The following is a 14,247-nucleotide window of genomic DNA, read 5'->3' as shown; positions in this document are numbered from 1 at the left end:
GGAATGGTTTATAGTGACCTTCCCCTGGCCACACACAGGCAGTTCTGTTCCAGTTTGTAGAGCTGAATGCAGAGGCCACAAGATAGGTCTATGTCACTCCCATCTGCACAGATCCTGCATGAGAAAACTCAGCACTTCGATGCACTAAATCCTGGCTCTCAGGAATAAGAATTGCTAATAAGCTCTCTGGGGTCTCCGAGTGATGCAGATACTGCAAGAGGTATTTGAACTTAAATGTATCATACAGTCTCACTTATTAGTGAGAGAAGGTGGTGCATGGAGCCACCACTCAAATCTAAGATCAGAAGCCTTTGGGGTCAATTTAGAAGCAAGACTGCGATTTTCTTCCAGATGTTTTTCCATACAATGGAATTAGAATACCCCAGAGGTTACCCAAATAAGCACAGTGTGCTGTGCACTGTAATCCTTTAAGGCTGCTATAACACAGTGTTTTATATCTTCATTTTCAATCTCAGTGGCATCTGAGAATAAGGAATGTATTCAATACCAGATGTATATACCAGCAATCGAGATAATCCGTACACTTCTAGCGTGACGTCAAACACTGCAGCTAATGTAAGCAGTTTTACCTCTGGCAGATGGCAGTTTCTAAACTGATGCATAACTTGCAAAAATGCCGCCATAATCAAGAACAGAGTAAGCACACAGGATCCTACCAAGCACTTTTACATTTCAACTATTTTGTAAATAATAAAGACATTTACAACCAAAGTTTCCTAGTCACAATGGGAATCGTTACAAAAAAAAGTGCACATTACTTTTTAGTCCATGGAATAAAGCAAGCATTCAGTCTACAACAATCCACGTGTTTTATACGACTAGACAGTTCTACCTACTACCCACAGCAAAGTTTGGTTCAGTTTCCGAAGTAGTTAAGGCAGTGATGGGCAGAATGGAGGAGAAACACACCTCTTTGCAAGAATTACAACATACTCCACTTGATAAAGCAAATCTAGACTTTTTTTATTTTTTTAACAATTTGCCAAGACTGGAATGAGAGATAAATAGAAGGCACAACAATTTTGCTTTTTTTATACAAATACAAACTAAAACATGAAAAAAACTCCCTATTTCAATAAAAAATTTCACAAGTTCAGGAAAAGTGTTTTAAGAGTCAAGTTCTAGACATTTAAAACCTACCCCACAATCCAAAATTTGCAAGTGGTAAAACAGTAGTTAGAATTCCTTTTCGTGATCATGTATCAAAAGAAAAAAGATTCTATGGATAGCTTTTATTCCACTTTTACAGCGCCACAGAGAGAAGAGCGAATGTCAATTTTTCAAGTGGCAACATGGCCAGACCAAAGGATGTTCACGTTACCCGCAAGGGATAGACAATAGTTTCTCCTGCTTTGAAATGCTTGCCAAGTGCTAGGTTTTCCTACAGGCTCTTGAACACATGCAGGTGAAAGATTATTCCACTGACTGAATAGGGCAAAAACCCCATTCCTTTAGGACAGACCACTCGTACAAATAAAAAAATCCAGTCCATAAGCTTGCAGTGAGCAAGGAACTTCAGTTCGTTTCTTTTTAAAATCCACTTTTCCTAAAATATTGTTCCACAAAGCTGGAATATGGGACAAGGACTAGGAAAAAAAATCACAAAACCATAACAAAACAAAAAAGGGGCCAAAATAGTATCAAACGTAGCAGTCTATAACTGGCTAGGGCCACATTCCAAGATACCCAAGGCTGAAATTCACAAATCTGCAGGAACGAGGGTTTGTGCCACCCTGCCAACATCCTCGATGCATTCACTGGCGTTGCCCGATGCCCCTTCCAGCGCCAAATCCTGGTTTCTGAGACATCCCTCCACGTGGAGGCCCTCGAATCCCACCTCCCAACCCTCCCCGAGTGCCTCCAGGTCCACGGGGCCGGTTGTCTCTGCGGTCGCCCTCCCTGGCGGCTCGTGTTTTCTTCTCCTCCACATTCAAACGCACCTCGCCCCTGAACATGATGGGCTGGCAAGAGAAAGAAAAAAGATTTACCAGCATTAACCGTGCAGCTCTCCAACAAAGCCTTCCACGGGGGGGAGGAGGGGAGGTTAAGCAGCTCCTGTCAACAAGATTACAATTAGGAATGGAAATAAAACAAGGAAGAAAGAAATAAAGCTCATGACGGCCACCTATTCACAAGGGTGGGGGTGGGGGTGGGGGTGGGGGGTTAACCTCTCAGTTGTGTACTCAGCCAGACAGTTTGTTGGGGGTGGCAGGAAGCTATGAAAAAAAATTCATCCTTCCAATTGTTTGAACCATGACTTTAGGCAACTGAACACTCCACATGCTCCACCTTTCCTAGCAAGGGGCTAGATAACGGCTAGCGAGACAAGCTCATCTTACTCCAATGGACAAGGCATTCGATAACGGCTACGGAGGCTCAGTTGACTTTCCACAGAATCACAGGACTGGAAGGATCCTTGAGAGATCTAGCCCAGCCCCTGCACTCATGGTAGGGCTAAGTACAAGCAAGACAAGTGTTGGTCTTTCTCCGGATCTGAAGCAGCTCAGAGGCCTGTAACCGCAGGCTACATGCGCTCTAGTGGAATCTGCTGCTTTCACGAAAGGGGCGTTTTGTACTGCTGTGATGAGTTCCTGAGGGCTTGTCTAGACGGCAGCTACTGTAGTCAAGATGAGGGCCCGAAACAAGAGTGTAGGTAGCACAGACCTGGTCTGAGGCCTAACAATGGACACAACTTAGCTTTGCTTTACATTAGCCAAGCTGTGTGCAAGAGGCAGGCCCTTTTTCACGGAACTTGGCATGAACAGGGCTGAGTGCGCAAATACTAATTGGCAACAGGACCAGGTGTACAACAGTAACCGGTACTAGGTACCGGCTGTAAAACAGTCATTGGTACTGGGCATAAGTTGAAAGCGCATTCCAAGAGGACGACAGCACCTAGTTAAAAAAGACCACGTGCCCCACAGATACCGACCCAGGTTCAGGAAAGGGTCTAGAACACCTCTATCCATTGCGCTGTCATTTCAATCAAACCACAAGGTGCAGTGTGATGGGTGGTATCTAAGTAGCGTCAGAAGGTGGCAACCTGATGTGCCAGGAGTGATGAGTAACTTGTTTGTACCTGTATATAAAGTGGGGTCTTGGAGGGGCGGTCTTTGTCTGGCCTACAGGGCAGCGGGACCTCCCGCTGACTGAATTTGTCCATTGTTCTGGGGTACATGTGCGTAGTGGTTGGGTACAGTCTACTGACAACAATTACTGTTTGCTTAACAATGAACCTGGCCGGGCGCCTTTGATCCTTATCTGATTTGTGGTCTTTGGGAGCTCTCGTGGTGGCTGCCGTGCTCTTTCCTGGCGCAAGTCAACACGGCACACGTAACTTGAGCACACACGTACGCAGCCGACTGATCATCACCGGCAGAGCAGGAGACCTGTCGGCACATCACACCAGTAATCCCCGACAACTACAGCAATTACCACGGTACCCAGAGCCACCCTGTGGGACTTCCAAGGAGCAGCAGCAGGGTCCACGTGGCTAGTTAGCGCATAATGCACTGCAGCTTCACTCTCTGGCTTGCCATGTAGCAGCGCATGATTTGTCCACACAACTAGTTGGTAAATTGCACTGAAGCAGAGAAGAGGCCAATGGCAAGACTCAGCAGGGTATCTGAGATGCTGTAACATCTAAACAAGGGCTTGGAAATCCCCCTTCCCAGTGACAGACAGACAAAGCTTTTGGGAATCTTGGCTGCAAGTTCCTTCTGAGCTGCCCCAGCAATACCTTAATACGCCTCCCAGCAATCAAGTACTGGAATAGAGTTTAAGGTTCTCACTGTCATGCTGCCCCTAGCCTACTGGCATGGCCTCCCTTTACCCAAATACTGGCGAGCAGGTTTAGCTCTCTGGTTGATAGTTCACTAGTAATCTTTAAGCCCTGATAGGCAGCATTTGCAATGTAGCAGAGATGTTCTTGCAAGAACTGGTCTAGAACCGTGTCCAGCATACTGGGCATGATCCCTGACGATCGATGCAGATAACTATAAGTTAATTACAGCTTGAAATAAAGTGTTCTGAACTATTAGAAGATATTTGAACAGATCAGCCCCGGGTTAAATCCCATTAGTGTCTTGGATTAGCAAGAGGGAGCACATCACGGTTAATTATACTTTAAGTCTGACACAAACATTCCCTCGAGCCTGCAGATGTGAGACTTGCAGGAAGAGGGCACAAAAGGATATAAACCGAATACATACAGGAAGGAGGCAAGGACTGGCCACTACTCTCCAAGAGCACAGAGAGTGTGGGAGGAAGACGCCCCGACAGCTGCACACTACAACTCTCTGACTGGTTGGCTGTGCAGATACAGGTGTGCTAGAGCCTTTCACATTCATAGTGGCTGCGGACAGGTGGAGAGCTGGTGACGGCACTCGGCCTGCTTAGAGTGCAAATTCCTTCAAGTCAAATACTAACATGATTCCCCTACACACACACACACACCTCTCAATGCTTTTCACACACACACACACACACACACACACACACACACACACACACCCACCCCTCTCAATGCTTTTCACCTGGGATCTGGGCCAGGAAGAAAGGCTGTTCTTCCATTTGGAATCCAGAGCCCACCCCCCAAGCTGTGTACGTATCACTTCTCTCTCTCTCTCACACACACACACACACACACACGCACGCAAACCTTGAAAACACTGAAAAGCCTACGACCGTGGTCACCAAGCCAGGCATTCAGGATCTACTGGCAGATCTCGGAGCCTCTGACGGGATCGTGACAGGTTTGGCTGGGAGGCTATCAAGCGCCAGCACTTCAGTTACTCTCAGCACTACCGTGCTGCCCCTGCCCTCTGCCTTAGAGCTGCCCCCCATCCCTGGGAACCTCCTGCTTGCTGTGCAGGGCACAGGAATAGGAGAGGGGTGCTGAGGTCAGGGTGCCCCTCCCCCCACCCTGCATCCCATCTCCACAGAGTGAAAGGGGATGGGGGGGCTGGAGACTTTGCTGGCTGCTCTTGGGAGTGGTGTGAGCCCAGGGCAGGGGTGAGCCTGCCTTAGCCTCTTGCACCACCACCCAAAAGCCCCCCTATGATAAGCAGTGCCCAGCTGGAGCCTGAAGTCTGAACCTTGGCCCCAGACCTGAACCCCCAGCCCTAACCCTGAGTCCCCCTGCTCCCAAACTCCCTTCCGGAGCCTGCACCCTGAATCCCTGCCTGCACCTCAACTCCCTACCCCAGGCTCAGCTCAGAGCCCCTTCTACACTCCAAATCCTTCAAGTCCAAGATCAGAGCCTGCATTCCCCTTTTCCTGGGCACCAATCCTCTGACTGATCAAAGTGAGTGAGGATGGGGTAAGGAGAGAGAATAGAGCAGGGGTGAGAGGAGGTGGGGTAAATGTGTCTGGCTGTGTGGTAGATCCTGGATTACACAAATTAAAAAAGGAGCTCTCATGCTTAGACAAAGGTTGGAGACCAATGGCCTACAATGACAAGATTAATTTGTTTCAAAGAGCCATGAATTTCCCATATGGCAGCTGCTGGCAAAGGGTGTTTGCCTATGGGAGTGTTGTTTGGAGCTCTGATATACAATCTGTTACCTCCTGCAATTGGCTAATTCCATTTTCCATGGCAGCCTTCTCTCTTTGGGTTTGCTTCAGTGCTAAATTTGGCCAATGGTAGGTGTTAATTTCCTAACAGCATGAATATGTAAAAATCACATTTACCCAGAGTGGTTCATATATGGATATAAACTGCAGGCAGAGGAAGACAGAATGGGAAAAAAATCAACTGGCTAGAAAAAAATCCTTTTTCCTTATGGGTCAGACAGATCTCACCCACCATTAAGAGTGAGGAACAGATACAAACCCCTGCGAGGCCAAACCCCACCTCCTTACCCTGTTGCTAAGGATCTTCTGAACGGGTTCGGGATCATCAAACACCACAAACCCAAAGTTCGGGAGCTTCCCACCGCTGTTGATGCGGAGTTCCACGACGTTCCCATAATCTGCAAGAGAGGAGCCAAGTTCTTTGGTCACACATTAGAATGCTCTGCAGAAACAGACACGGGCTTAAGGATGCAACCCCCAAACCCTTTGGTGAACACAGCGAAGTAAGTCACTAACTTACTTTGGAAGAAATCCTTCAGTTCAGTTTTATCCACATCGTGGGGAAGGTTCCCAACAAACAGCTGGTGACTGTCTGGATACCTGACAATCCGTCTCGTTTCCATGTCACCCTGCTCACCTTCACGGACTTAAAACAAAAAACATACTTGCTTAAGGTCAAACTCCTACATAATACCTGAACAGTTCCAACCTCCAGGATTAACTGAATCTTGTTGCATACTAGTCTCTCCAGTTCTAGTGAAAGTTACTGAAAATCCACAACAGACATGCATTAGAAAGTCTCTCAAATACAAAAAGTTTGCTCAGCATATGTTCGTTTCTCCGAAATAGAGCACTGTTCCCTGTAAACTGAGTGCTTGGACAGACACACAGGAGAGATTAAAATGTTGCTCAGCTGATTAGCAGAGTGCCCACAGCCAGCAGTGTGTGTGCTTCTACTAGTGGTGCACATCCGCACATGCCTCAGTGCAAATCAAATTTGTTCTGCACATGGATGGAATAAATTGAGGGAACACTGGCACAGAGGTTCATGTATAGATCAGCTGAAATAGCAACAGTAGCAAGAGTAATCATCATTAAGACCTGAAAAAAAAACTCATGGCATTTTGAGTGCTTTGTGGCTCCTTAGGCAATTAAAAGGGGAGGTGTGTATGTGCACTAACGCACTTCACTCCCGCTCCGCTCTCTGAGCTCTTCTTACTTGGTCTAGGCCCTCTCTGTGGCGGGATGCTTGTTCGCTGCTCCCTCACCCTCTGATCCCTCTGAGGCCTCTGTGGTGGAGTCTGGGATTCAGGCTTAGACTCGGGACGGGGCTGTAGAAACGAACGAGCAATAAAGTGATGTGTAAAAACAGGCAAGTCTAGTAGCAATGTTCATTTTTCTGACCTAACTATCAAATTAAAGATTATCCTGAGAATATGCAAGATTTCTGGCTCCTACAGGATGCATTTCAGCTCAAGTTATACTTCTAAATTCAAAATGCTAGGCTATTCTGTTTGTACTGTGTAGTGCTAGATTTTCAACAGCCATCCCTCATTCAATAAAATGTACCTTGAGTTAGAGGATATTGATTAACAATGGCTGAAAGATTTTACTTCCTCTAACTTGGCAAGTTTGTCCAAGATCTACCCAAGGATCTGCTCTCACTAGACTGTTGCACAGGTTTAATCAAAGCAAATACACTCTACAACACACACTAAAATGAGGAGTTCTGTGATACCTTAAAAATTAAACAAATTATTTGAACAGAAGCTTTCATGTGCAAATACCCGCTTTGCTAGACACTGGTCAACACACACTGTCAGTCCAACTGGCCCTACATTGATGAAGGTTTTCTTCACAGCTACAAGGGTTACAAATGTGATTATTTAAACAGTTATTTACAAAGCCCCTGGCAATTCCACCACCCCAGGAAGAGCCCTAAAAATCCAGGCATGAAGCTGGAAATTTCTATTCCATATTTTCCCCCCAAGTCAGCAAATAATGTGAAAGTAGTGCAGAATTCCTACCTGCGAAGCTGGTACTTTCACAACATGAGGGGGTATTCCTGATACCGGGACAGCACCACTGGGCGGGAGATTCTTGCTGGTTACAGACGCCCATGAAAATGTCTGAAGGAATGAACAATGTTACCTCAGTAATTCAAGCTTGACTTCTGAGCAACAGGCCCAGACCCTGTTTAAAGCCACATTTAAGCCTTCTAAAGTCTGAATCCAACCCGCAGCAGCTTCCCCACAGCTGCCTCTGAATCATCCCAATGCAGAAAAGCCAGGACGTAGAGCATTCCAGCCCCACAGTGCCTCATTCCCAGCACTCCTCTATGCAGCAGGAGAGAAATATGGCATAGCAGTAATGTTGGGCCATTATACTACATCTAACACCCCACTGAAATGGGGGAAGCCAGGTTGCTTTTAACCCCTTAACAATGCATAGACAGACAAGGATGTAGCAGAGTGATGGATCATGATAATGTTTACACAACCCACATCTGGAAAAATAACTTCACAACCATAAGCTGTGGGCTTGACAGAGTTTGAGGTTTTTTTTTTTTTTTTTTTAAACATTTCAATGGATATTGATGCTTATTGATTAAATTCTCAACTTTTCTCTTTGGATCTGCGCAAAGTCCTCTTTGAATCCATTTAAATTTTCAGTTGTGGTAAATTAGTTGGGGCAGACACTCAGTGACAGACGACACTGAGATACAAAGAGTTAAAATTTAACTATAACACACAATGGTCAATATCACCTGCCAAAATAGGAAATTATGCTTAAAACTCAAAAATTCTCAAGCAATATTTTTCTTACTTAGCCTAAATTTTGATTATTAACCAAAGAAATCTAATCCTTCCAAACCTCACCATAAAGCATTCAATTTATCGTAAAAACTCCAGGACAAATTTAAGCCAGTTTCTGGAGCAAACTGAACAGGCACAAAAAACAGAGGGGTCTCCAAATTATGTGTTATCATATTGAAACTGGCCAATCAGTTTTCTGTAGATAAAGATCAACTTTGAGGCAAAAAGGACAAATCGGGAGCAGGAGAGAAGTCTTATGCAAAAACAATCTGGATTCCTCTCATCCAGCTACCCTTATCTCGACAGAGCAAAGTTCATGATGGATGCTGTGATACACCATCCTTCAAGAGAAAAAGAAAAGGTGAAAGTATGTTGAAAGTCACTCAATTCGTTACCCTGGAATCCTCTTGCACTGCTGGAGCAGGATCTGCAGGGACTGGAGAAGGACTCTTTTCCACCGTCTCCTCGGGAACAGTTTCCTCTAATACTGGCTCAGATTTTTCTTCCTGAACTTCTGGTTCTGGCTCCTGCTCAGGTTCTGGTTCCGGCTCAGGTTCTGGTTCTGCTACCGGTTCCTCCAGCTGTTCTTCCAAGTCATTGCTGTTAGAGAACATCACAAATGTTCTGATGAAGGGCATACTGAAGGCCCGCTTTTAACCCGGCTATGCAAAGTGCAATGCAAGCCAGATGCGCGGCACCACAAAATTTACTCCAGTAGGCACCGAATTCCTGGGGGTGCAAGTTATAGGTTATTCTGTGGAACATCAGCTGAAAAATGTCTCCACCTCACAGCTAATAGGGCATCATTTAGCCATTTTTATGGCTCAAATCCCACAGTAGAAGCCCAGCTTCTAGAGAGAATACATTTCATTCCGGATCTCTCTTTGCAACTGATTCCAGATCCTATGATGCCAGGTTTGACTTCCCTGTAGTAAGAGTACAGTCTTTTTACCTGACAGACTGCTCATAGTAAGTGCCAGGGTCATCAGCAACTGTCTCTGGTGTCTGCTGTCTTTCCTCAGGTTCCTCCACCTCCTCCTCAGATTCTAGAACGGATTAGGGAAAGAGGAGAACTCACGTTACACCTCCCACGCTGTCCAAGCTCAGCAAAGGGATTCTTTCACAAAATACACATTTTTGAAGTTTTATTTATTTTAGTATCACTGCAGGAAGGAGGACCATGCCAGCAGCTACAAGAGTTTCAGCCCATGCTGAAGTGCCAGCAGCAGAGAAGAGACAGGAAAAAAAAAATTACAAGGAGAGACCATTTGAACTTACTGAAAATGCATCTTCTCCTAACAATCTCCTCGCTCTGAGAATTAAGAATTAATTGTGCCCTCTAATGCCACAAAAGCGGTCAGGAGCAGAATTATCCAGGCTCCTGGTATGGCATTACGCCCCATATTCTTCAGAAAGATATGGTTTTGGTATGAATATGGCACAGCTAAGATGTATTTTATGCAAGATAAATCACATCAGCCATCACTGGAAATATTATGGTTTACTGACTGTGGTTATTCTATGTGTATGCATGTATCATTTCTGTGCCTGAAGTTAGGAATACCGACTACATACCAATTACAAAAGCATTTACACACCAGAAGGCCCACTGAAGGAAATGCAGTCAGCTTGGCTGGTTAGTCAATGAGCCATTGGGGAACAACAGCACTTAAGATGCTAATCTTCTGCCTGCTTCAAAAAGTTTCCTGGGATGCTGCTAGCTGACACACAGGGTTGCTTTGACACCGCAGGATCATGTCACCAGCTACTGGATTCTATCTTGGACTGCATGTCATTTTCCACGGTTTCACAGGTGTTGGGGATCAAGTGGGAAACAAACCATTCCTGCCATATAAAAGGAAGTTCTTCTTCACACAGCGTGTTGTCAACCTGTGGAACTCCTTGCCAGAGGAGGCGGTGAAGGCTAGGACTATAATAGAGTTTAAAGAGAAGCTGGATAAATTCATGGAGGTTAGGTCCATAAAAGGCTATTAGCCAGGGGATAAAATGGTGTCCTTGGCCTCTGTTTGTCAGAGGCTGGAGAGGGATGGCAGGAGACAAATCGCTTGATCATTGTCTTCGGTCAACCCTCTCTGGGGTACCTGGTGCTGGCCACTGTCGGTAGACAGGATACTGGGCTAGATGGACCTTTGGTCTGACCCAGTACGGCCGTTCTTATGTAAAACCCATTTAAAAGCTATAGAGTGAGATAATCAGAGACGGTTCTTGTCTTCACGTTAAACCCCCAGCCAAGATGACTGCAATATGCAGGGCCATCCCTAGAGGGGAGCAGGGCCTGGGGGGCACACCCCCTGCTCAGGCCGTGCTCTCAGTCCTCCTCACCTCTTCCCTGCTATGCTCCACTCCCCTTCCCTAAGCCCCCTCCACGCAATGCAGCCTAGGGGACAAGCGGGGTGTGGAGTCTGGCACTGGCAGCAGGGTTGGGCCTGTCCTCACCAGCAGTGCCAGAGGGAAGCGGAGTGAACCAGCCCCAGCCACTTTGTTCTCCTTCCTAGCACAGGTGAGTGAGGGGCGGAGGGGGTCATAAGAACGGCCAGACTGGGTCAGATCAAAGGTCCATCTAGCCCAGTATCCTGTCTGCCGACAGTGGCCAATGCCGGTTGCCCCAGAAGGAGGGAACACAACAGGGAATCAAGTTATCCCTCCCCTGTTGCTCACTTCCAGACAAACAGAAGCTAGGGACACCATTCCTACCCATGTTGGCCAATAGCTATTAATGGACCTAACCTCCATGAATTTATCTAGCTCTTTTTTAAACCCTGTTAAAAGTCCTAGCCCTCACAATATCCTTTGGCAATGAGTTCCACAGGTTGTGTGCTGTGTGAAGAAAGACTCTCTTGTTTGTTTTAAACCTGATACCTATTAATTTCATATGGTGACCCCTAGTTCTTATGTTATGGGAATAAGTAAATAACTTTTCCTTATTCACTTTTTCCACACCTGTCATGATTTTATAGACCTCTATCACATCCCCCACTTAGTCTTCCTCTTTTCTAAGCTGAAAAGTCCCAGTCTTTTTTCTCTCTCTGCATATGGGACCAGTTCCAAATCTCTAATAATTTTTGTTGCCTTTTTCTGAACCTTTTCCAATGCCAAGATTTTTTTTTTTTTTTTTTTTTTTTTTAAGATGAGGCTGCCACATCTGTATGCAGTATTCAACATGTGGGCATACCATGGATTTATATAGAGGCAATAAAATATCCTCTTTCTTATTCTCAATCCCATTTTTAATTAATGTTTTTTTGACTGCTGCTGTACATTGAGTGGATGTTTTCAGAGAACTATCCACAATGACTTCAAGATCTCTCTCGAGTAGTTATAGCTAAATTAGTCTCCATTATATTGTATATATAGTTGGGATTTTTTTTCCAATGTACATTACTTTACACTGATCAACATTAAATTTCATTTGCCATTGTGTTGCCCAATCACTTGGTTTTGAGAGATCTTTTTGAAGCTCTTTACAGTATGCTTCAGTCTTAACTACCTTGAGCAGTTTGGTATCATCTGCGAATTTTGCCACCTCACTGTTTGCACCTTTCTCCAGATTGGTCCCAGTACAGACCCTGGGGGACAACACTAGTTACCTCTCTCCATTCTGAGAACTGAGCGTTTATTCCTACCCTTTGCTGTCCACCTCTTCCCCCAAAACACAGCTGAGAGCCAGCAGAGCATGCTGGTAATGGGTCACTCCACTTCCCACTGCTGCCTGTGAGCATGGGGGTAATCCTGACCCCCTGCTGCATGTGGCTGGACCCTCTGGCGACCCCAAAGCATGGCGCCTGGAGCAGCTGCCCTAAACCATTCAACAGACTGGACGCCTCTGGCTGTAAATAACTAATAGTGAACTGGGGAGGAAAGGACTGAACCCAGGCTGGAAAAGGTGTCTAGCCTGTGAAAACAATGCTCAATACAACATTTAGGGTGAGACGTTACCAGATTCTTTAAGGTTAGTTGTATGTTTGTTTTATTCGCTCAGTGATCTGCTTTCCTATGTGTTTTCTATGCCTTATCATCACTTAAAATCCATCTTTTGCAGTTATAAAATTGTTTTCTTTAAACCCAGTCTATGGAATTCATAATGGAGGGGAGGAAAAGGGAGGGAAGCCAAGCAGCTGTTCACATCTTCCTCCACACTGAGGGCGCAAGGAAGCGAATTTCAATGAGCTTGGGTAGCTCAAGACAACACAATTTTGGATTTGCGCTCCCGAGGGAGAACGCACATGAGTGCTGAGCAATTCCTTAGCTGAAAGCCTTCCCATGCAGTGCTGATCTCAATGTCCGTGTCATTCTGCAGCCGGATGTGTCCCAACCTGTGTGTGTGTTAGAGGAAGCTTGGGGGCCTGCCTCAGCAGGAGAGTGCAAGGGAGCCAAGGCTGGTGGAATGGGTGTGTCCAGTAGGGATGTAAAATCCTATTTAATCAGTAACTAGTTAAACTTTGTTTAACTAGTTAACCACTTGCACAGAGGTGGGGGGGGGGGAGGGTGCTGCTAGTTAATCATAGCTAGCAAGCATCACCCGGTAAGGCTGATGCTTTCCAGTTAACCCTTCTCCTCCCTAAGCCCTAGTGTATCAGGTAGCATCCTCAAGTGGTCACACCTGGTACATACTTACCCTCTGGAGGCTCAGTGTCCGAATCACCAAAAACCTCATCTTGATAGCGGAAGATGTCATTATGGACATAAAACTTGTTAGCAACAGAACCCTAGAGGCAAACAGGAATAAAAAGTTCCATTTTATTCAGTCCCAGGATGAAACATTACATGATTGTGAAGAGATTACAGCCATAGCGTCTGATCCTGGTCACAGCTCTGCCCCTCTTAAGATACCTGGCAGTGTGCAAGTAGCAACTGCCCCAGCAAAGCGAACCAGCAAAGTTGCATCTACACTTCGGGCGTGTCTACACAGCAGCAGAACTCAAAATAAGATATGCAATTTGAGCTGCACAAATTGCATATCTTACTTCGATGTTAATTCGAATTAGCTCCAAGTGTCAAAATAAGGGGTCTACACAGCACAAAAATTTCGGAATAAAGCGCTCTTCCGAAACATCCCTTACTCCTCGTAGGATGAGGTTTACAGGGATGTCAGAATAGCGAGTCTGAAATAACAGGCTTGCTGTGGAGACGCGAGATGGCTGCTGCAGAATACTCCAGCATCCCAAAATAGCATTGCCATGTAGACTAGACGTAGCCATAGTTCCCAAGCATAAGGGACATTCTTGTACAGGCCATGAGAGAACACTGGTCGGTGATGCACTCCAAAGGATCACCACACTAGATGATAAAGAGCACATTTGTAGGTGAGGCTGCCCTAAGCTATGATAGAGCTGGTTTGGCTTCCAGTCAAGCAGAAAAATCAAGGGAGTTGAGAGGCTGCTCTGTATCACTTTCCGCCCTCCATTCCATGTACTACACTAAGCAACTTGGCCAAACCTAGGGATCTGGGCCACAGCAATTAAGGAATATTGCCATTTTATGAGGAAAAAAAGCCTCATTGTCAAGATGAAAAATTCATGAAGTGAGTTCATATTTGATTTGACACATACAATTTTTTTTAAAAAAAACAAAGGTTTGACACACTTGTCAAAATGAAAATACTGTTTGTATTCTGGTGGAGAGGCTGGTATGATGGCAAGCACACAGCTGTAGGAGACAGAGGACTATGCCATACACAACACTCTGCAGAAAGCAATAAGACACTGAATAGCTTTTAAAATGGTTCTTGAAGCAGAAAGGAAAAATGCTATCAGTCCAAACAAGCAGTTATACCTTGCTTCATTATGGCTGATAGATCAATAAGGCCAAATTAAAG

General features: G+C 45.5%; 1 protein-coding gene across 2 annotated transcripts in view; it reads right to left on the bottom strand.

The window, feature by feature from the left end:
• Nucleotides 1–963: 963 nt before the first annotated feature.
• The window catches only part of G3BP1 (G3BP stress granule assembly factor 1), a 44,963-nt gene continuing 31,679 nt past the window's right edge, over nucleotides 964–14,247 (bottom strand). Inside the window, exons 5-12 of one of the 2 annotated variants that reach the window (XM_075900587.1) lie at nucleotides 13,048–13,138; nucleotides 9,364–9,457; nucleotides 8,807–9,011; nucleotides 7,623–7,724; nucleotides 6,815–6,926; nucleotides 6,116–6,241; nucleotides 5,884–6,014; nucleotides 964–1,982 (exon numbers count right to left, since the gene is read on the bottom strand). In XM_075900587.1, the coding sequence (XP_075756702.1) occupies nucleotides 1,776–1,982; nucleotides 5,884–6,014; nucleotides 6,116–6,241; nucleotides 6,815–6,926; nucleotides 7,623–7,724; nucleotides 8,807–9,011; nucleotides 9,364–9,457; nucleotides 13,048–13,138 (1,068 nt within the window). In that variant the 3' untranslated portion in view covers nucleotides 964–1,775. The remainder of the gene's footprint in view (nucleotides 1,983–5,883; nucleotides 6,015–6,115; nucleotides 6,242–6,814; nucleotides 6,927–7,622; nucleotides 7,725–8,806; nucleotides 9,012–9,363; nucleotides 9,458–13,047; nucleotides 13,139–14,247) is intronic. The other variant, XM_075900588.1, reaches the window with a different exon arrangement.

The sequence above is a fragment of the Pelodiscus sinensis genome, chromosome 17 (genome assembly GCF_049634645.1).
Source record: "Pelodiscus sinensis isolate JC-2024 chromosome 17, ASM4963464v1, whole genome shotgun sequence".
NCBI lineage: Eukaryota > Metazoa > Chordata > Testudines > Trionychidae > Pelodiscus > Pelodiscus sinensis.
This window is presented reverse-complemented; position numbering and strand designations above follow the sequence as displayed.